We start from the raw sequence: 19,851 nt of genomic DNA, 5'->3' as shown, positions 1-19,851 counted from the left end.
GCTGTAGTCCTGCCCCCGGCGCCGCCCGCCCGAGCGGGGAGGGAGCGAGGGGAGCCGGCCCTGCCCCGGCCTTTGCATAGCGGGCACCGCTTCAGAGCGCGCTTCCTCCTCCTCCTCCTCGTCCTCCTCCCCGCCCGGCACCGCCAGCATCCTCATCGCCCCGAGCAGGAGCGGCGGCAGCGGCCCGGGCTGGTGAGCGGGAGCTCGGAGGGCTGGCGAGGAGGGAGGGAGGAAGGGGAAAGCTTGGCATGGAAGGCGGAAAAGTTGATGCCGGCCGGCCTGGCAGGAGGCGGCGGGCTCGGAGCCGTGCGAGTGCTACTGACAGAGGGGGCAGGGGACGGGCCGGCTGGAGCCCCGGGGTCCGCAGGGCTGGGAGGGACCTGGGGGTCAGCGGTGAACCCCCCTGGCCGGGCACGGCCACCTGCGGCCAGGTGCGTTTGGCGCTCTGCATTGAAGGAGCCGCTCCCGAGGGACGCGGGCGAGCCCGGCCAGGGGCAGGCAGAGCCCAGTCAGAACCCAGGAGCAGCAGGCAGAGCCCAGATAGGGGCAGGCAGAGCCCAGGAGCAGCAGGCAGAGCCCAGGAGCAGCAGGCAGAGCCCAGGCAGAGCCCAGATAGCGGCAGGCAGAGCCCAGGAGCAGCAGGCAGAGCCCAGACAGAGCCCAGGAGCAGCAGGCAGAGCCCACACAGCCGGGGCGAGGCTGGGCTGAGCCCTGGGGAGCTGCGCAGCTCCTGTGCCACAGGCAGAGAGCGGCCCCGCTCTGCCCACGCACCTTGGGGATTGCCCGGGCACGGCAGCGCTCCAGCCCTGCTGCTGGTGTCCATCAGGGCTCCAGGGTGCGGTCCCCAAGCCCTGCCAGCATTCACACTGATAGAGGAAGTGGCTGAGCTCAAGGAAAGATTTATTTGCTCTCCACTCACCCTGCAGCGCTCGCAGCTCTCTGCCTCAGCCGTCTGTACTTTTTTCACCCGCCTGGAGCAGCGGTAATTCCTCCTCCTCCTCTCGTCCATCAGGTGCTTCTCAGTGAACAGAAGATAATTCAGAGAGACCAGAGATGCCTTGGCCGAGCAGAAAGAGAGACAAAGGAGCGGTAGCAGGTCTGTGCTGACATCCTGACTGGTTTAGCACGTCTCATTTGAGGTTCCAGGCTATAGTGAAACTACAGGCAGCCGTATTAACTGTCTGTCTTACAGACAGCATTTCCTGTGCCAAATGGGCTGAGAACCCAAGCGTGACTGAGACAAGCCTGCTAGGTGTGTGATAAGGACAGTGATGTATTCTCAGCACAAGGGGCTTAGGAAATGGAATTCGGGCCCATTTTTGCACAGCAGAGTTGGTCAGTCAAAGTACACCCAGTGCAGTGCCAGGAAGCTGATGTAAGAACAAAACCAAAAAGCTGCAAAACAAAAAGGAAAAACATGGCACTGGAGGCATCATGATGTGGTGTTTAAAGTACAAGATGAAAAACCTGCACATCTGTGCCACTCATCTGCTTGATCCACTCTAGCAAATAACCACATTTTTACCTCTTAATCACTTCTTAATAACTGGGGTTTTTTTTGTCTGTGTCCTGAAGAAACAAAGGATTCCTTCTGAACAGGTAGCTCAGTGGAGGTTAAGCTAAGATTTCCAGCTCCTGCAGGAATTGAAATAGTTTGGTTTGCTTGGTGAATGTTCCTCTTACTCACCAGATTTACCTAAGTCTGCTTTGTTGCCTGGAGCTGATTTCTCAGCAATTAATTAAAAAAATTCAACTGCACTTCATGTGGGCAAACATGGTCTATCCTGAGGTCTTTTTAGTACTAACTGGGAGTATTAAACTACATTTTTGCAGACACGAAAACCTCCTTATTTCAGATGCAAATTAGAAATACTCAGAATCATTGGTGCATAATGCTGTTACCTTACTCTGAGCACCTGGGCTGCCCCAAACTCCTGCTGCAGTCAAATGTGTGAAACCAGCTTGGACAACTAAAAATATTTTTTGAAACAAAATGTGTTTTATCTCAATGTCTTTTAAGATAAAAAAGAGCCTGATGCTAAAATTGCCAAAACCGAGAAGGAGACTTCGGATAAGGAGGAAGAAGAGAAGTCTGCAAAACCCCCAGCTGGGAGCTCCAAGTCAGGATGGAAGAACTGGAAGAAAAAGGAATCTGAGTCTGGTGGGGAGGAAAGCAAGATCACATATTGTCACTGGCTGCTGAAATCAGAACCTGAGAGCAGGCTGGAGAAGGGGGTGGATGTGAAGGTGAGCACTGACACCCCCTCACCCAGCAAAGGACAGCAGCAGGGCCACTCTGCCCACCTTTAGTGCCAGGTGCTGAGGGACAGCATCAGGCAACTCAGATTGTTTTATCTTCTCAAAACCCATTTTCCTCCTGGAAACAGAAAAACAAGATGTTCTTGTCCAAGGTGACAACCTTGGGGTTTCATACATGTAATACAAGAGGAAATCAGCTCCTCAGCATGCTTGGCTGCTGGTCACAGGTGCAGCATCTATTTCAGACTCTACCTTTATTCTGCTGCTTTGTAAAGGTTTATCTGTAGGCCCTGTGGGAGATGAAAATTGTGTCAGATTTGTGCTATAATTGAAGGAGCTGCTAGCAGTAAATGCTCAGTGCAGACAATGACACTGTAAAGATCAGAAAGCTCCTGAATGAATGTTTATTTTCATTTCATTTGGCAGTTCAGTGTTGACGACTTGAAAGCTCAGCCTAATCAGACAACCTGCTGGGATGGAGTAAGGAACTACCAGGTAGGAAGCACATGGGGGCACTGAAATAGCAGAAGAAGGTGGCTCTGCCCACAGCTTGTTCCTGTGCCTCAAGCATTTCCTCTTGGGGCACTCTGCCTGTTCATGCAGGTGCATTTTGGCAGGGACCTCAAGTCAACTCCTGCTTAGTGGCCTCTGGGTCAGAGGTAGATTCAGGCTGGTGAATATTCTGTCAAATCACTCAGTTTTTCTTTCACTTAGACCAACCTTTGATAGCTCACAGCAAGTCTGTACTTACCCAGATGCTCTGTCAGTGCACAGCTTTCTGTTCCAAAGGAATTCCACGTGTGTTCTCCTGCTGTGTATGATCCCTGTGCTATATAGGATTCCCTGTTCCCCTACACATGATCTGCTCTGAACTGTTTGCTGACAACTTTCCTGAGCTGTTGAATTCCCACACACTTTCTGACCAACAGGAGCTTGCTCTTCAGCCTTGTTTTGACTTTATTTAATTCCAACACAAAACCATCTCTATGACAACTGTAGGAAACATTATCTGAGTAATTCTGAAGCACATCTACCTCTCCTCTTGTTGGTTCCTGCTCTTGGCTGCTTCTAATGAAGCCATGAGAGCTTGATGGAAAGAGCTGAAAGTCTCTTGTTTACTCCTGACAGGCAAGGAATTTCCTGAGATCCATGAAACTTGGGCAGCAGGCCTTCTTCTACCACAGTAACTGCAAAGAGCCTGGCATTGTGGCCCTTGTCAAGGTGAGTGTTTTGGGGAGAAGTGATAAGGAATGGGTTATCAAACAGCTCACTGCTTGTGTCTCAGCCCCAAAGAGTGCAGGGAATGAGCCCAGGACACCTCAGCTCAGCCCTGCAGGGCTGACTCAGCCATGTGTCCCCAGAGGGATGGAACCACGCTGTGCTGTTTTCCTGCTGACATTTCGGGGCACTCCCAGCCAAGCCAAGTGCTGCTCCACACTCTGACTCACTGCATTCTAGTCAGCAGGGCCCAGAAGGCAGTAGAATAAAACCAGGGCACAGAACAGCTTTTTCTTTAAGAGCAGAACTCATCACAAAGATCTTTAGCAGCAGCTACCCAGTTTGCCTGTGCTGCATTTCCTTCCCCACTGATCTCCAGCAGGTGATGCTGCACTCGCTGTTCTGCACTCCTTCCACGCAAGAAATGTAAAGAAAACTGTTAGCATGGAGATCAGGGAAAGCAAGGCTGATTTTTCACCAGGATTATTCCTTGTCACATCTCATGCCCTTTGCTGACAGGTGTTTTGAACTGATGGAAACTTTCTCATTTCCTTCTGCTTCAGATTGTGAAGGAGGCGTACCCTGATCACACACAGTTTGATCAGAAGGATCCTCACTATGACTCCACCAGCAGAAAAGAGAACCCCAAGTGGTCCATGGTAATGTATTCCATTAAATACAGCTCTGTGTGCAAGTCAAGAGAAGGGAGAAGCCTCTTTGCATCATACTGAAAATCTTAAGCTTCTGTCCTGGCCTAGCTGCCTTTTTCTCTCTCAAGAGAAAATTCAATCCTCTTTTCTCTGCTTTTTCCCCAGTCCCTTTCAGGAGGCTGCCAAAATATATCTCCCTAAATTTCCATATCTTGGCTGCATAGCTGGCCTCTCTTCATTTTCAAATCTTGGCTGCAGAGTTGGCCTCTACACATGGCAGAACCCTGAGGTAGAAAAATGAGCTAAGAGCCACTGTCAGTGCACAGCAAACAGAGCTGTAGTTTTGAGGATTGTAGGGAAGGGAGTGTTCATAGGCTGCCTGCATCCCTCATCTGAATTCTGCATTGTCTGTGACATGAATGCACCTTGCTGCTGCACTGTGCCAACAAAATCACCTCCAGAACCCCGAGTTAGAAAAATGAGCTCAGAGCCACTGTCGGTGCACAGCAAACAGAGCTGTAGTTTTGAGGCACATTAGATTGTAGGGAAGGGAGTGTCACATCTGAATTTTGGACTGTCTGTGACATGAATGCACCTTGCTGCTGCACTGTGCCAACAAATCACCTGCCACAAACACTAGGAAGCTCTTTCAGCCTTCAGCAAGGCAAAGTTAGTGCACATCAGTCACTTCCTTCAGCTCTAAATCCTTATCCCTCAAATATTTTTATGGGCTGTGGAGGCTGTGTGCCTATCCAACGTGCTGTAGTTTTGAGGCACATTAGATTGTAGGGAAGGGAGTGTTCATGGGCTGCCTGCATCCCAAATCTGAATTTTGCATTGCCTGTGACATGAATGCACCTTGCTGGTGCACTGTGCCAACAAAATCACCTGCCACAAACACTGGGAAGCTCTTTCAGCCTTCAGCAAGGCAAAGTTAGTGCACATCAGCCACTTCCTTCAGCTCTAAATCCTTATCCCTCAAATATTCTATGGGCTGTGGAGGCTGTGTGCCTGTCCAACCTGCTGTAGTTTTGAGGCACATTAGATTGTAGGGAAGGGAGTGCTGCCTGCATCCCACATGTGAATTTTGCACTGTCTGTGATTTGCTGCTGCACAGTGCCACAAACACTGGGAAGCTCTTTCAGCCTTCTTAGTGCACATCAGCCACTTCCTACAGCTCCAAATCTTTATCCCTCAAATATTCTATGGGCTGTGGAGGCTGTGTGCCTGTCCAACGTGCTGCTGCCCTCCCTTGCAGGTGGATGTGCAGTTTGTGAGGATGACCAAGCGCTTCATCCCCCTGGCTGAGATCAAGGCTCACCACCTGGCACACAAAGCAGATGGGGGCCCCCTCAAGGACATGATGCTCTTCAGCAGGCAGCGTCTGTCCATCCAGCCCCTGACACAAGGTGAGAACCTCCCAGGACTCTTCATTCCCTCTGTCAGGCAAGCTGCAAGCTCCACTTATGGCTTTTCTTTCCTTACCACAGAGGAATTTGATTTTGTCTTGAGCCTGGAAGAGGAAAAGCCACATTAAAGCAGCCCAGCTCCCACCCAGCCCGCTGATGCCTCCTCCTGCACCAGCACAAGTCTCAAGTTCACCTGCTCAAGCACAGCACCACCAACATGCCACCACAAGACCTGCAGCCACACATCCCTTCCCCTGACACAGTTATTTTTGCTTATTTTTTCAATAAATAAAGCCTTTTGGAATCAACTGCAGCTACTTGGGTTTTAAAAGTAGGGAAATCTGCAATTTATCTCTTGAGGAAGAAACAGGTACATCTTCTTTGTTTAGTTTGGGGTCTAGTGCAGCTCCATGTACTGCAGAGGGACATTTAGAAAATTAGACAATTTAGAAAATTTAGAATCATTGAGTAGCCTGGGCTGGAAGAGACCTTAAAATCATCTCATTCCACCCCCTGCCATGGGCAGGGACATTTTCCACTATCCAGGGTGCTCCAAGCTCTGTCCAGCTGGGCTTTGGACACTTCCAGGGACGTGGCAGCCACACCATCAGGAGGAATTTCTCCCCAACATCCCATCTAAACTATTTTCTGTCAGTTTGAGGCCATTTCCCCTCCTCCTGTCAGTGCATGCTGTTGTAAACAGTCTCTCAGGAGATGGATACACAAAGCAGATCACAGTGAACTTCCTGCAGGTACAGAAGTTCCCATGTTATTTTAGTTCTGACATCAGGGAAATGGAAGAAAATAAAGCCAGCCTGCTGATTTTTAAGCCACATGGGTCCTCCACCAGCACAGCTGCCAAGCAGTGACACAGCTTAAAGAAAGTCCAAGGATTTACAAAGATAACAAAGGACAAACTCCTCCAGCATGTTTGAACTGCACACTGTGGCACTTTTAAAGAAAAATCTCTTCATACCACAGTAAAAAACCCCAACCCAACCCAATATAAATCATCAGACAAACTCATGCACAGCATTTGACAGCCAGGGCTGGCTCTTTTTAATTGGAGAGACAAAAAAACCCAAGTTTTAAAATACAGCCATTGAAAAGACGACGAATTAAGAAACATGTAAACACAGCAGAGGCTTAATTACAACTTGCACTGCTTGGTTTGGTACCTGCCCACTCCCCTGTGCCTGGGAGAGAGGGAATGAGCCAAGTACAGCACAGAACCACCAGCTCAGGGGGCAGGACTGCCCCTGGACATGCTAACACAACACTGCTCTGGAGTACCTTGTCCTGGAGTGAGCCCAGCTGCTCTCTAGGGATGCTCAGCACATCTGCTCCACCCCACACAAACACAGGCTGAAAATGGTCCTTCAGATTCAGTAAAAATGGGGATGATTTCTGAATTCTGATTCCACACACAGGGACATGGGGTAGGAAAAATCCCCCAAATCAATGCATAGGCTCAATCCATGTATGGGCTCAATCCATGTACAGGCTCATGCACCTTTTCCAAAGGAACCCTCCAGGAGTGATGAGCAGATGTTGAAGCCACCTCCTTCCAGCCAGGCAATGATCTCACACCCAGCCAGGCAGGAAAATAAACCACTCCTGGGATGCAGAGACATCTCCATCCAGGGGGTTTCTTTCCTTCCACATGGCCTACAATCCAGGGGAACAAAGGGATAAAGGGAATAAAGGAGTAAAGGAGTAAAGGAATAAAGGCAAGGAGGGAGCTGAAGGAAAGCTGAAGAAGATTGTAAGGGCACTGCTGTGCTCAGTTCCCCTTAGAAGAACAGTTTGCTATCCCCAAGAGCTCCCCAAGGAGCCTCCCTTGTCCCTAAAGGATTGTGCCTGGCTGCAGCACAGCCATTTCCCCCAAAGGAAGGGAGAGAGGAGTGTCCCCAGTGACATCCAGGTCCCCTGCCATGGCAGAAGTGCCCAGCCCTGCCCTGGCACAGACTGGGGCACAGACTCCCCATGGGTGGGACACGCGAGCCATGTCCTCAATGGGGCACAGCAGAAGCAGGGGGTGACAGGGGAGGGAGGGAGGAGTGTCCCCAGTGACATCCAGGATCCCCTGCCATGGCAGAGGTGCCCAGCCCTGCCCTGGCACTGCAGGGTGATGCTTGCAGGGAGATTTTGCAAGGCAGGGCTCAGCCCATGGCACAGACTCCCCATTGAGCCATGTCCTCAGTGGGGCACAGCAGAACCAGGGGGTGACAGGGGAGGGAGGGAGGGAGGAGTGTCCCCAGTGACATCCAGGGTCCCCTGCCATGGAGGGACAAGCCAGCCAGGTCCCCAACGGGGCACAGCAGAACCAGGGGTGACACAAGCACTGAGCAGAGATGAGCATTGGTGTCCTCTACAGAGCGAGAGTGGCCAGCTCCACTACAAACCACAACCTTACACGTGGTGAGGAAAAGATAACTGACTTTGGCAAGCAGAAACACACATTTATCACTGAATACAGCAGCTGTCATGACAGAAAAAGCTCCCCTTCCCACCCCAGCCCCACTCCCTCCACCAGCACCGTCCCACTGAGCACAGCAGACACTTCCATTGCCCAGACACCTGCTCCACACCCAGCTGCAGGACAGAGGAGCTTGATTCCAGAGCCAAAAGGAAGCTGGACAAACTAACAAGCCACAAACTCGGGGAAATCCAGACAAATCCCACTTGACAGAGCTCCTGTCCCAGCACTTGGTGCAGGCTGGTCTCTCCCTGGGGTAGGAGGTGTCACCACCTGCTTGAACAGGATGGACATCCTCCAAACTCAGGCAATCAAGTCTACAAAGCCACATCTGATTTTTAATGGAGGAGTGACTTCCTTCTGGGAATGTTCTCATGAGTCTACTCAGCTGAAGGCTAAAAGCAGCTTATTTAAAAAAAAAAGAAAACCCACACTCAGGTTCTCAGCTCACTGCGTGCTCTCAGACCTCGCTGGTGACTTCAGCTCAGGCCTCAGGAATGTGTCTCTGGAATCAGAGCTCTGCCACCCTTTCAGGTGCTGCCTGGCTCCTTCCAGCAGCCCACACTGGCCTGTTTGAGCCTCCCACAACCACTGCATTCCCCTTCTGTCCCCACTAACCCTCATCCTGCAGGCAGCAAACCTCAGCAAACCAGACCACATGCACGTGTCCCCACCCTGCTGTCCATCCCCACACACAGCCTGCTCTGTCCCCAGGACACAGGCACAGGCAGGGCAGCACAAACCCACCCACAGGAGAGCCCCCACGAGCTCCAGAGCTGCTCTCCACACCTCCCTGCAGCAGCACCTGGGAGCAGCAGCCGAGTGTGGATCTCAGGACAAGATGAGGAAGGCACAGCTCGTGGCCAGGAGCCCTCCTGGCCCCACTTGTTGCCCACCCATGAGCACTGGGACCGTCACCGCTCTGCCCACCCCATGCACCTCCTCCTGCAGCCACAGCTTCTGGTGGGACACAGCTCCACGTGGCTGGGTGGCAGTCCCAGGGCTGAGCCACCTCCAGCATCCAGCTGCTCGTGGCAAGGAATCCACCGCCAGCACGGAGAGGAAGAAGGGGAAGCAGCGAGGGGATGACACCACAAGGTTTCCAGCAGGCCACAGCAGTCTCTGATCCCTCCTCTAGCTCCTTCTGCTAGGACCTCCATCCAGCTCATCACAGGGCAAGATCTCGGCAAGGCAAGGAGAACATCCATCCTGCACAGCCCCAAAGCACCCCGGGCCTTCCCCGCTCTCTCCTTCCCCACAGCTGTGGGAGCCCTCGGGGCACGGAGGAGCTCAGGAGGAGATCAGGAGCTCGGCCACGGCCTCCAAGGAATGGACGGACTGGGCAGCGCCAGGCACCTCCAGTGCAGCTGGCCGAGCCCTCCCGCCCCGTCCCACCCCGCCAGTCCTCCGAAGAAAGGAATGCAGTCAGATCCGGGTGTTTATTCAGGGAGGGCCCTGCGAGTCCCGCGCTGCCGGGGGGTCCCGGCGCCCCCCGGCCTCACTGGCGGCCGTTGTTGTCCGCGGGCTGCCCCGGGGCCTTGGGCTCGCCGTGCGCCGAGCTGCCCTCGAAGCGCTGCGACGCGATGGCCGCCTGGTGGGACATGCTCTTCCTCACGATGTCCCCTTTCCTCCACAGCACCACCTCCTGCAGGGACACAGCAAGCGCTTGTCAGGGCTCATGAGACCTTCTGCTGAGAGAGACCCTTCTGCTGAGAGAGACCCTTCTGCTGAGAGACCCTTCTGCTGACAGAGACCCTTCTGCTGAGAGACACTTCTGCTGAGAGAGACCCTTCTGCTGAGAGAGACCCTTCTGCTGAGAGACCCTTCTACTGAGAGAGACCCTTCTGCTGAGAGAGACCCTTCTGCTGAGACCCTCTACTGAGAGAGACCCTCTGCTGAGAGAGACCCTCTACTGAGACCTTCTGCTGAGAGAGACCCTCTACTGAGAGAGACCTTCTGCTGAGAGAGACCCTTCTGCTGAGAGAGACCCTTCTGCTGAGAGACCCTTCTGCTGACAGAGACCCTTCTGCTGAGAGACACTTCTGCTGAGAGAGACCCTTTTGCTGAGAGAGACCCTTCTGCTGAGAGACCCTTCTACTGAGAGAGACCCTTCTGCTGAGAGAGACCCTTCTGCTGAGACCCTCTACTGAGAGAGACCCTCTGCTGAGAGAGACCCTCTACTGAGACCTTCTGCTGAGAGAGACCCTCTACTGAGAGAGACCTTCTGCTGAGAGAGACCCTTCTGCTGAGAGAGACCCTTCTGCTGAGAGACCCTTCTGCTGAGAGACCCTTCTGCTGAGAGAGACCCTTCTGCTGAGAGACCCTTCTGCTGAGAGAGACCCTTCTGCTGAGAGACTCTCTGCTAGGACCTTCCGCTGAGACAGACCCTCTACTGAGACCTTCTGCTGAGAGAGACCTTCTGCTGAGACCCTCTACTGAGAACCTTCTGCTGAAACCCTCTACTGAGACCTTCTGCTGGGACCCTCTGCTGAAGGAGACCCTCTACTGAGACCCTCTGCTGAGAGAGACCCTCTACTGAGACCCTCTGCTGAGAACAACCTTCTGCTGAGACCTGGTAGGACCTTCTGCTAGGATCTTCTGCTGAGACCCTCTGCTGAGAGAGACCTTCTGCTAGGACTTTCTGCTGAGACCTTCTAGGACCTTCTGCTGGGACTGGCTAAGACCCTCTGCTGAGACCCTCTGTTAGGACCCTCTGCTGAGACCTGCTGGGACCTTCTGCTGTGACCCTCTGCCGGGACCTCCAGCTGCCCCACCCAGCCCCACAGGGTGAGCCAGGCTCCATGTTCCACCCAGAGCCAGGACACACCCGGCAGTGCCTAAGGTGAAGCACAGAAGCTCCACCACTGAGCAGAAATGATATCCCAGGCATGCATTTTCCAGAGTCCTCCTCACCACCACACACATCTGACCTACATGGACATTCTTCTAGAAAACGTCTGCTGAGACCTGCTGGGACCTTCTGCTGCCCCACAGGCTGAACCAGGCCTGGTGTTCCACGCACAGCCAGGACACACCTGGCAGTGCAGCCTGCCTGAAATTTGGGTAGAAAGCTCCCCCGTGGGGTCTGGGCACACAGAGGACATCCACAACACCTCTGTCCTAGTGCCACTGGTAAGGTGAAGCACAGAAGCTCCACCACTGAGCAGAAAAGACATCCCAGGCAGGCACTCTCCAGACTCCTCCTCACCACCATACATATCTGACCTACATGGACATTCTTCTAGATCATCCCTCCATGTGATGAATCCCAAAATGGACATTGTTCTGGACTATCTTTCCACTTGTTGAATCCCAGATCCCCAGCAGGTCCTTGGAAAAGCATCCCAAAGAACCATGCACGGGTCCAAGGAGAGCAGCAGCCCTGGTTCTCACCTGCTGTTTGAAGTAGCGCCGCTCCTCCTCATCAATCAGCACCAGGTTGAGGTAATAACGCACAGAGAACTTCTTGTTGATGTCCCTCATGGTTGGAGTCAGCTCATAGCCAGCCAGAAAGAGCCTGATGGGAATGGACTCCCCTGGGAAGGGCACAGAGCTGTCAGCACAGACAGGATGCACAGAGAAACCAGCAAAATGCAAACTCACACGGCCACAACCTTTGTCACCGTTTCCACAAGTGGACTAACATGAGCTAGAAGACCTCAACTCCCTTCAGTGCTCAGCCAGATCCTGCCCTTGCTGACAGCTATTCCAGCTCCTCTCTAACAGCACAGGACTCTTTAGGGACCTGCATCAAGACAGCACTGCAGGAAAAAACGAGGAAGGTGACATTTTCTCAGCTGGGCAAAGAACAGTGGCACAGGGGATTGGCACAGAGCAAGAACACCACCTCTGCTCTGAGCTGCAGCAATGCCAGCTGCTGGCCCATGCCAACTGTGAATTTATAGCTGGTTCTGCCACTGCTTCATCAAAAGAATTATGATTCTGTCTTAGCTGCCCCTCATCACACTGGGGAAGGAAAGGGATCGCATCAATCCCCTGCTCTGAACCCACAACAATGGAAAGGGATGCTGAGCACAGAGAAAGTACTGCAAGGGTCATATTCCCACCCCAAAATCCTCCAGGAGAGCAGTGCTGGGGGCTCCTGTGCCCTCTCACCTCTCACAGGTGCCCCATCCATGATCTCGTACTTGGCTATGGTGTCGTTCTCGTGGTACACGTTGGGCCCCGTGCCCGTTGTCTCCCTCTTGATGATGTCTATCTCCATGTGCTTGATCTTGATCCGCACCAGCAGGAAGTAGATCTTCCCCACAATCACATCTTTTAAATGGTACCTGGCAGGAAACACCAGGATCAAACCCTGTGCAGCAGAGCAGGGCTCAGGCTGACGTGCAGGAACTTGCTGGGCAGGCACTTTGCTCTCATCCCCAGCAGATGGCAAACCAACCACCCCCACCAGCCACCAGCCCTTCATTTCCATCCTCTGCTCTTCTGGAAACCCACAAGAACATTTAGCACAAGCAGATAAAATAAATACTTTGCTTCAGGCTGAATATCTACAAGAAACTCCTGTAAGAGTAAAGGCTCCAAAATCAGTATTTTATATCAATTAAAACCAACCCAAATCACTGAATCATTCAGGTTGGAAAAGACCTCTGAGACCACTGAGTCCAACCAACATTTGCAGGGAGATTTGCCAGCACCAGCTGGGAAGGATGCACTAAGAGTAGTTTAAAAGAGCTCTTCCCAACTTCTTTGCTGGAGTTAATTCCCACTTCAGCTGTACTGCCTGGAAAGGAGCAACCATTGCCTTTTGGAGACACCTGGAAGTGCTGATCTGGATACAGGAGTGGGAAGCTACAGCAAGAATTTCATGCTGTGCTCCAGGCTCAGTGAGCCACAGCCATTGCTTCCCACCCCCTGACCCAGAGAGATGGGGAAAGGAGAGGAAGCCACGGAGCAGGGAGGATCTGAGCTGCCTCCCAGCCTCTCTGGAGCACGTGTGAGACATCAACTTTAAGGAATTTAGAGGATTTGAGGTTTTAGTTAGAGATAAGCTTTATTGGAGGTAATTAAAATCAATGGGTAGGCCTTGATGAAGTTAAGAGTTAGTAGCTAACTAATAATTGATTGCTTGGCAACACAATGTTGGGTTAGCTGGGTTTATAATGAAGAATACAGAAACTGATAAAGAGCTTTTAGGAACATCAGACAATTGTGGCCTCCTCTGTTCTGAAACCAATTGAAGATGGGAATGGGAGTTCTACCAAGGGTTCATTTGTCAGATTTGCATTGAAAAGGTAGAAAGGTCAGAACGAGGAAGACTGCATTTACTTCCTCCTTTTGGGACCCCTTCCCATGAAAGGGACCACCGACCCATTTCAAAGAACAAACCACGTATGCTTAATAGCTTTTGAACTGATTACCATGCTTAATAGCTTTTGAACTAATTACCATGCTTAATAACTTTTGAACTAATTACCATAGGAAGCGGGGAATGGGATGTACCAAAATTATGAACATGCATTTGCATTTTGGGCATTCAATACCTGTATAGATAAAAGGGCTCTGTAATCACCTGTAAATCACAGTGTGTATTTGGGAGCTATCCCACAATAAACATAAAATTTCTATCTTTAAACTGTTAGAGAGTTTTTGGATATTGGTACCAGATCAATATCCATATTGGGAATGGGATGTACCAAAGTTATGAACATGTATTTGCATTTTGGGTATTCAGTACCTGTATGGATAAAAGGGCTCTGTAATCACCTGTAAACTGTGGTGTGCATTTGGGAGCTATCCCACAATAAACAAACACTTTCTACATTTAAACTGTTAGGGACTTTTTGTCCATCACAACTGGATATCAGTACTACATCAATATCCATGTTTTTTAATAAATGACATGGACACGGAATTCCTTTGAGGAAACCCCCAGCAGGTGGGTCCCCAGCTGCTCCTGAGCCACTCACTTGGATTTGTTGTACTCGAACTCGATGTGCAGGCAGTCCTCAATGCCCACTTCCATCTTGATGGAGGAGTTGAGCTCGGGGTAGGTGCTCAGCGTGTGCACAACGATGTCCATCTCCTTCACCACGTCGTTCAGCCGGCGGCTCACGGTGGCACGGAGGAAATACCTGCAGGGACAGTTGTCATGGGCATATTTCATCAAAAATCCTTTCCTCAGGATCTTTTCCTCCTGAGAAGTTGGGAGGCCTCAGGAACAAAATGTAAACAATGGTTGTCTGCTGCTGTGGAATGCAACAGGTGCATCTGGGATTGGTCTCATGGGGTTGTTTCTAATTAATGGCCAATCACAGTCCGGCTGTCTCAGACTCTCTGGTCAGTCACAAGATTTTATTATCATTCCATTCAAGCCTTGTGATTAAATCCTTTCTCTTTCTTTAGTGCAGTTTTAATATATAATTTTCTTTTAATATAATATATATCATAAAATAATAAATGCTTTCTCTTTCTTTAGTGCAGTTTTAATATATCATTTTCTTTTAATATAATGTATATCATAAAATAATAAATCAGACTTCTGAATCATGGAGTCAAGATTCTCATCTCTTCCCTTGTCCTATGAACACCACCAAAGACAGGGTCACAGCAAGGACAGCCAAGGGGGGCTTGGGCTGTGCTATTTTCACTACACAGATCCATGTAAAGAGCTGAAATGCATTTCAATGCAAATCTAAACAAAACGTGTGATCAACTCTGCAGATCCACTGAGAAAGTTCCTTTTTTCCACTGAAGCTTGGAGTTTTCTCCTTGGCAAGGTGAGGGGCTCAGTTCAGCTCATGCACAGCTGAGGAGGGCCAGCATTTCAAGAACAGCGAATGGGGAATGTCCAAAGGGATGAAATAAGCAGGAAACCAAAGAATTGCCACAAGGAAGCAGAAGAGCAAGGAAGCTCCTCTTCCCATGTCATCTGCTGTTCCACTGCTCTTTTTTAGTGCAGATCTGAACAAAATAAACCCACAGCAAAAAGCCCCCAGCTCTTTACATGTACCTGCCCCTGGAGCAGCCAACACCCCCCACTGGAAAAGGCAGAAGGGAATTTTCAGATGGAAAAGCAGAATCCTCTCAGCTTCCAAGCATTTGTGAGCCTGGGTTACCTAAGGCCCATTTTGGGGATCTGAGGCACAGCCTGCACATGTTCAAACCACTGCCCTTTTGCAAGATTACATCAGGCTGCACAGCCACACCTCCCAGTGCAGATCTCAGACTTGTCCAACCCCCACTTTGAAGGCAATGAAAGGATTTTGAGTCGATTGAGTGCCTTGATGTGAAATATCATTTCTAACACATGAACAAGGCACCAGCGAAGCATCTGTTTGCATACAGAGCACAATTAAAGTTGACAAGACTGATTACAGCAAAAATATCCCCACTGGAGACTAAACCAAACAGTTTATTTTGATTTTTTGAATTATCAAATAAATTAGCAAGTATTTGACTCAAAAGGGGCTGATTTCTCTTGTCACTCAAAAGGGGAAAAACAAGTTCCATAAAGAGCCTGATGCATGCTTGTAAAATAAAGACCTCAAAGGCAGCTTTTTACAACTCAAAATTAATTTGGAGTTCTGCAGCATCAGAGTGAATATCAGCATTCACATAGAGCAGAATTGGGGTCAGCCAGGGCACGGCACTCACCTTAGCTTCACATTCTGCCCCGTGTAGGACTCGTAAGGTTTCTCCACGTGTGTGAACTCAAAGTCAAACGTTTGTGACTGAGTGAATTCCCCAGGCCGGGCCAGGTCCTTCACCAGGGACACGAACTCGTGGTGGTTCCCTCGGTCATAGTAGAGCTCTAGGAAAATGGAAATCCAAGTTAAGCTGAACCCCAGGTGACACAGGAGATATTCAACAACTCTCTTGTCCAGGTCACTCCTTCCTTCAACACCATTCACCAGGGCAATGCACTTGTTCCCTGCTCTCCATCAGAGCCAGGTGCGGGCCACAACTTTCCTCCCTGAAACAGGAAGGAAAAGTCCACACAGCCTCCTTTACTACAATAAATCAAGAACTTGCCTTGGGGAGGCACAAGTCGCCCTATTATCAATATTAAATATGGTCTGTAGTTCATGCAAACCCCTCCAATAATCTTCTGCACTGTACTCCAGGCCAAAGGCATTGCCCCTGTGAGGAAAAGCTTGTGTAGAACAGCCAGTGACAGAGCAAAACCGAGGGGACACGATGATTCCAACTGCTCCTGCTTATCCTTGGGCAGCAAAGAGCCTGAGTGGCCTTGGGCTGCAGCAGGGAATAAATGACAATGTTGATCCTGCTGCACAACCAGCCTGGGTGTGGGGAGGCAGCTGAATCCTCCAGCCCATGGATAACACATCCATGGCCATGTGAGCATGGGGAGGGAAGAGCTCTCACCTCTGGAAGCTCTGCTCAAACCAGCTCCAGGGACCAGCACTGCCTCGCTTTTCCCCACAACCCTCCCACAGCAGCAGGAAACTACAGCTTTCCTCCTTTAATGAAAGCAATCCTCCACACCTCCACTGAGTTTTCAGCCTCAAGACAAAGCACCAAAACCCTTCAATCTCTGCAATTTGCATGAACAGCTTGGGATTACACAAACCATCAATGAAACCTGCCCTTCCCAGCCCTGTGTGTGAGCCTGTGCCTACAGGACACCCACACAGTCCTTCTGCAAGGCAAAGCCTTTCTGCTGAGATGAGGAAACAAAAACCCAAGTCATCACACAGTCACACTCACAAACTCAGTGTCAGCACTAAACTGTGCAGGGGAGGCTTCTGAGAGGTATTAGAGGTGCTCAGGAACTGCAGTTCAGCCCTCCTTGAGATGCACAATGAGATTTCAGCTTTTAAGCGATGCCTGTTCCTCACAGCCCCGTGCTCACCTTATCTCTCTAATGGAAATTTTGGCACTGGAGCTCCCCTCACTTACGCACAACAGCAAATGTCACCAAGCCCTTTAGGCCGGGCAGGTGACATAAATAACCCAGCCTCTGTCTGTGCACTGAATTTGTGTGTCCACTGAGAGGAAAGTGCTCGCTGATGTGACAGGGAGAAGCCACGTGCCAAGAGAAAAAAGAGGAAACAGCTACAGAAATGGAGGAATCAGCCCAGACCATCGTGACACACAATGCAGAAGGCACAAATCAAAAAAGCAAGGGGAGGCAGATGTCAGTGCACTGAGTTCTCTGCTACCTCAGAAGGTGATGTTTGGCACCCTGCAGCCTTTAGCAGAGTGATGTTTCCCACACTCCAGCCTGTCAAACAGGTATTAGCTGTAATTTCAGGTTTTCAGAGCTATAAGGTTTCCAGACTGAGAAAATAACCTGCCAACATTTCAGTGGCTCGCTGAAAGGCCACAGCCACCAGAGGTGAAACCATCTGGAATGGGTTCTGGGCTCACCTGGGATCAGGCAGGACCCAGCACCCACAGTGTGGCCTTTGGTACCTGCTCTGGAGCATCTTCCCTGCAAAACATCCCTCCTTCACATCCCTGTTAAACTGCCTCACCTCCACGCTGGCCTCGTGGCAGCAAGAAGTCAGAATACAAGATGGAAAGCACTGAGAAATGCAATTAGTGGAACAAACTTCAGTGATTTATCAGAAAGGCCTGAGGGGCATAAGGACTGACGTGCAGCCACAGCAGATGTAACACACCCTGCTTGGGCAATAATGTGCATACAAAGCAGTAATTCCATGCAGGCATGGCTCAAAAGTCTTCCAAAACAGGGAATGAGTTGCAGGCAAGGCAGCACAGCAGAGACAGTGGAGCAGGAAACAAAGTTCATATTGAATTTCCACTGGGAAATGTATCAATAGGAGCTCCTGGTGAGCAGCCTCACCTACACTCCATCATTTACACACTCCTTTCCTTTCCAAAAACCAGAGTCAGGCACAAGCACAGCCAATAAAACTCAAACAGCAGCATGGGGCTGGGTGGGAAATCTCCTGCTCATGCTCCCTCACCACACGATTTGCAATGCAAAGGCTGCAGGCCCTTGGGTCCAGCAGTGATTTTGGGGTTTTAGAGCCAAGCACAGAGAGCCACAGATGTGAGGCCTCGCACGCAGCCACGGGAAGGAACATCCTGAATTTATTTTGGCTTGTGGGGCTCCAGGCATCTCCGTGGAGCAGGGACAGCTCTGCTCCGATGGAGGAGTGGGTGTGGCAGCTGCCTCTCCCCTTCGAAAGCAGGAAATACTAAACCTGAATTGCTTACACGCACAGATAACCACAAGTTTTGAACAACTTGAAGTCACTCAACCAACCATGCAGGGTGCGTGGAGGAGAAGGTGGGATCAGCCCAGGTGAGCCTGCAGGCTCAGGAAAGGGGATTCACCCAGGGAAAAGGGACACAAGGACAAAAGCCACCCCATCAGCACCCTCAGCATCCCTAAGAGGATCAGCAGGCAGGCAGCTCCTGGAGCAGGAACAGCCAGCATGGGGAGCAGGTCAGGGCTGAGCTGCAGCTGCAGGATGGAACCAAAGCGCACCCGGCTCGGAGCTAAACCAGTGACCGAGCAGAAGAGAGAAATTAGGACAGGAGAACAATGACCTGGAAAAGGACTGGAATGCCCTTCCTTCTGCCAGGGCTCGAGCCTGGAGAACAGGCCAGGCTGCCCAGCTCGGGGGGTGGAATAATGTCCAGCAGCCGTGGGAACGCTGCGTGCAGCCAGGAGCGAGAGGAACCTGCTCAACACCAGCGGGACCCCAGTGCCATGGGGCACAGCAATGCCCCCAGACCCCCAGTACCAGTGGGATCCCAGTGCCATGGGGCACAGCAATGCCCCCAGACCCCCAGTACCAGTGGGACCCCAGTGCCATGGGGCACAGCAATGCCCCCAGACCCCCAGTACCAGTGGGACCCCAGTGCCATGGGGCACAGCAATGCCCCCAGACCCCCAGTACCAGTGGGACCCCAGTGCCATGGGGCACAGCAATGCCCCCAGACCCCCAGTACCAGTGGGACCCCAGTGCCATGGGGCACAGCAATGCCCCCAGACCCCCAGTACCAGTGGGATCCCAGTGCCATGGGGCACAGCAACGCCCCCAGACCCCCAGTACCAGCGGGATCCCAGTGCCATGGGGCACAGCAATGCCCCCAGACCCCCGGTAGCAGTGGGTTACCATGGGATGCAGTGATGCTCTCTGGATCCCTGGCACCTGCAGGGATCTCAGTACCATAGGGTCCAGCAAGGCTCCCCAGACCCCTGGCACCTGTGGGATGCAGTGATCCCCCCGGACCCCCGGCACCAGCGGGATCCCGGCACCCACGAGGGTTATCAGGAAGGGACCCGGCCCCGCAGGCCGCCCCGCTCACCGATCTGCCCGATGAACTCCACTTTGATGCCCTGGTGCTCCAGCCGCTTGTTGGGGTTCTTGAGGGTGAGGACCACCCTGCCCGACACGGTCTCGCCGTCATAGAAGAGGAAATATTTCTCCTTCTTGCCTTCCTCCGTCTTGTGCTCCACCCGCCGCCGGCTCTCGGCGTCGCTCAGCACCAGCTCCAGCTCCGGGCTCTGCCCGAACCCGAAGAAGCTCATGGTCCCGGGATGCGGCGCGGGCCGGCGCGGGCGGACCCCGCGGCCCCGCTGGCGGATCGCGGCCGGGGCGGGGCTGCGCGGGGCGGCGGCGGCGACGCCGGGGAAGGAGCCGGGGCGGCGGCGGTGGCAGCAGCGGCGGCGGCGGCGCGGGGGGGCCGCAATGCGGCAGCGCTGCCGGGGCGGCGGCGGCGGGACCCGCGCACCGCGCACCGCGCACCGCGCACCGCGCACCGCGCACCGCGCACCGCGCACCGCGCACCGCGCACCGCGCACCGCGCACCGCGCACCGCGCACCGCGCACCGCGCACCGCGCACCGCGCAGCTCCGCCCCGGCCCGGC

General features: G+C 52.2%; 2 protein-coding genes across 2 annotated transcripts; one reads left to right on the top strand and one right to left on the bottom strand.

Moving 5' to 3' along the window:
- The first annotated feature begins 22 nt into the window (after positions 1-22).
- Positions 23-5,844, top strand: THYN1 (thymocyte nuclear protein 1). The gene is made up of 8 exons (XM_058041390.1): positions 23-192; positions 1,013-1,096; positions 2,021-2,247; positions 2,686-2,754; positions 3,388-3,480; positions 4,041-4,136; positions 5,386-5,536; positions 5,618-5,844. Exons 2-8 carry the CDS (start codon positions 1,054-1,056, stop codon positions 5,662-5,664), a joined length of 726 nt encoding a protein of 241 aa, XP_057897373.1. The 5' UTR covers positions 23-192; positions 1,013-1,053; the 3' UTR covers positions 5,665-5,844.
- Positions 5,845-9,501: 3,657 nt separating this feature from the next.
- VPS26B (VPS26 retromer complex component B) lies at positions 9,502-19,570 on the bottom strand. The gene is made up of 6 exons (XM_058041386.1): positions 19,290-19,570; positions 15,636-15,792; positions 13,949-14,113; positions 12,132-12,307; positions 11,409-11,551; positions 9,502-9,660 (listed from the first exon to the last, which is right to left on the bottom strand). Exons 1-6 carry the CDS (start codon positions 19,510-19,512, stop codon positions 9,514-9,516), a joined length of 1,011 nt encoding a protein of 336 aa, XP_057897369.1. The 5' UTR covers positions 19,513-19,570; the 3' UTR covers positions 9,502-9,513.
- Between the last annotated feature and the right edge of the window lie 281 nt (positions 19,571-19,851).

This window comes from Melospiza georgiana, chromosome 27, assembly GCF_028018845.1.
Source record: "Melospiza georgiana isolate bMelGeo1 chromosome 27, bMelGeo1.pri, whole genome shotgun sequence".
NCBI classification, from domain to species: Eukaryota; Metazoa; Chordata; class Aves; order Passeriformes; family Passerellidae; genus Melospiza; species Melospiza georgiana.
This window is presented reverse-complemented; position numbering and strand designations above follow the sequence as displayed.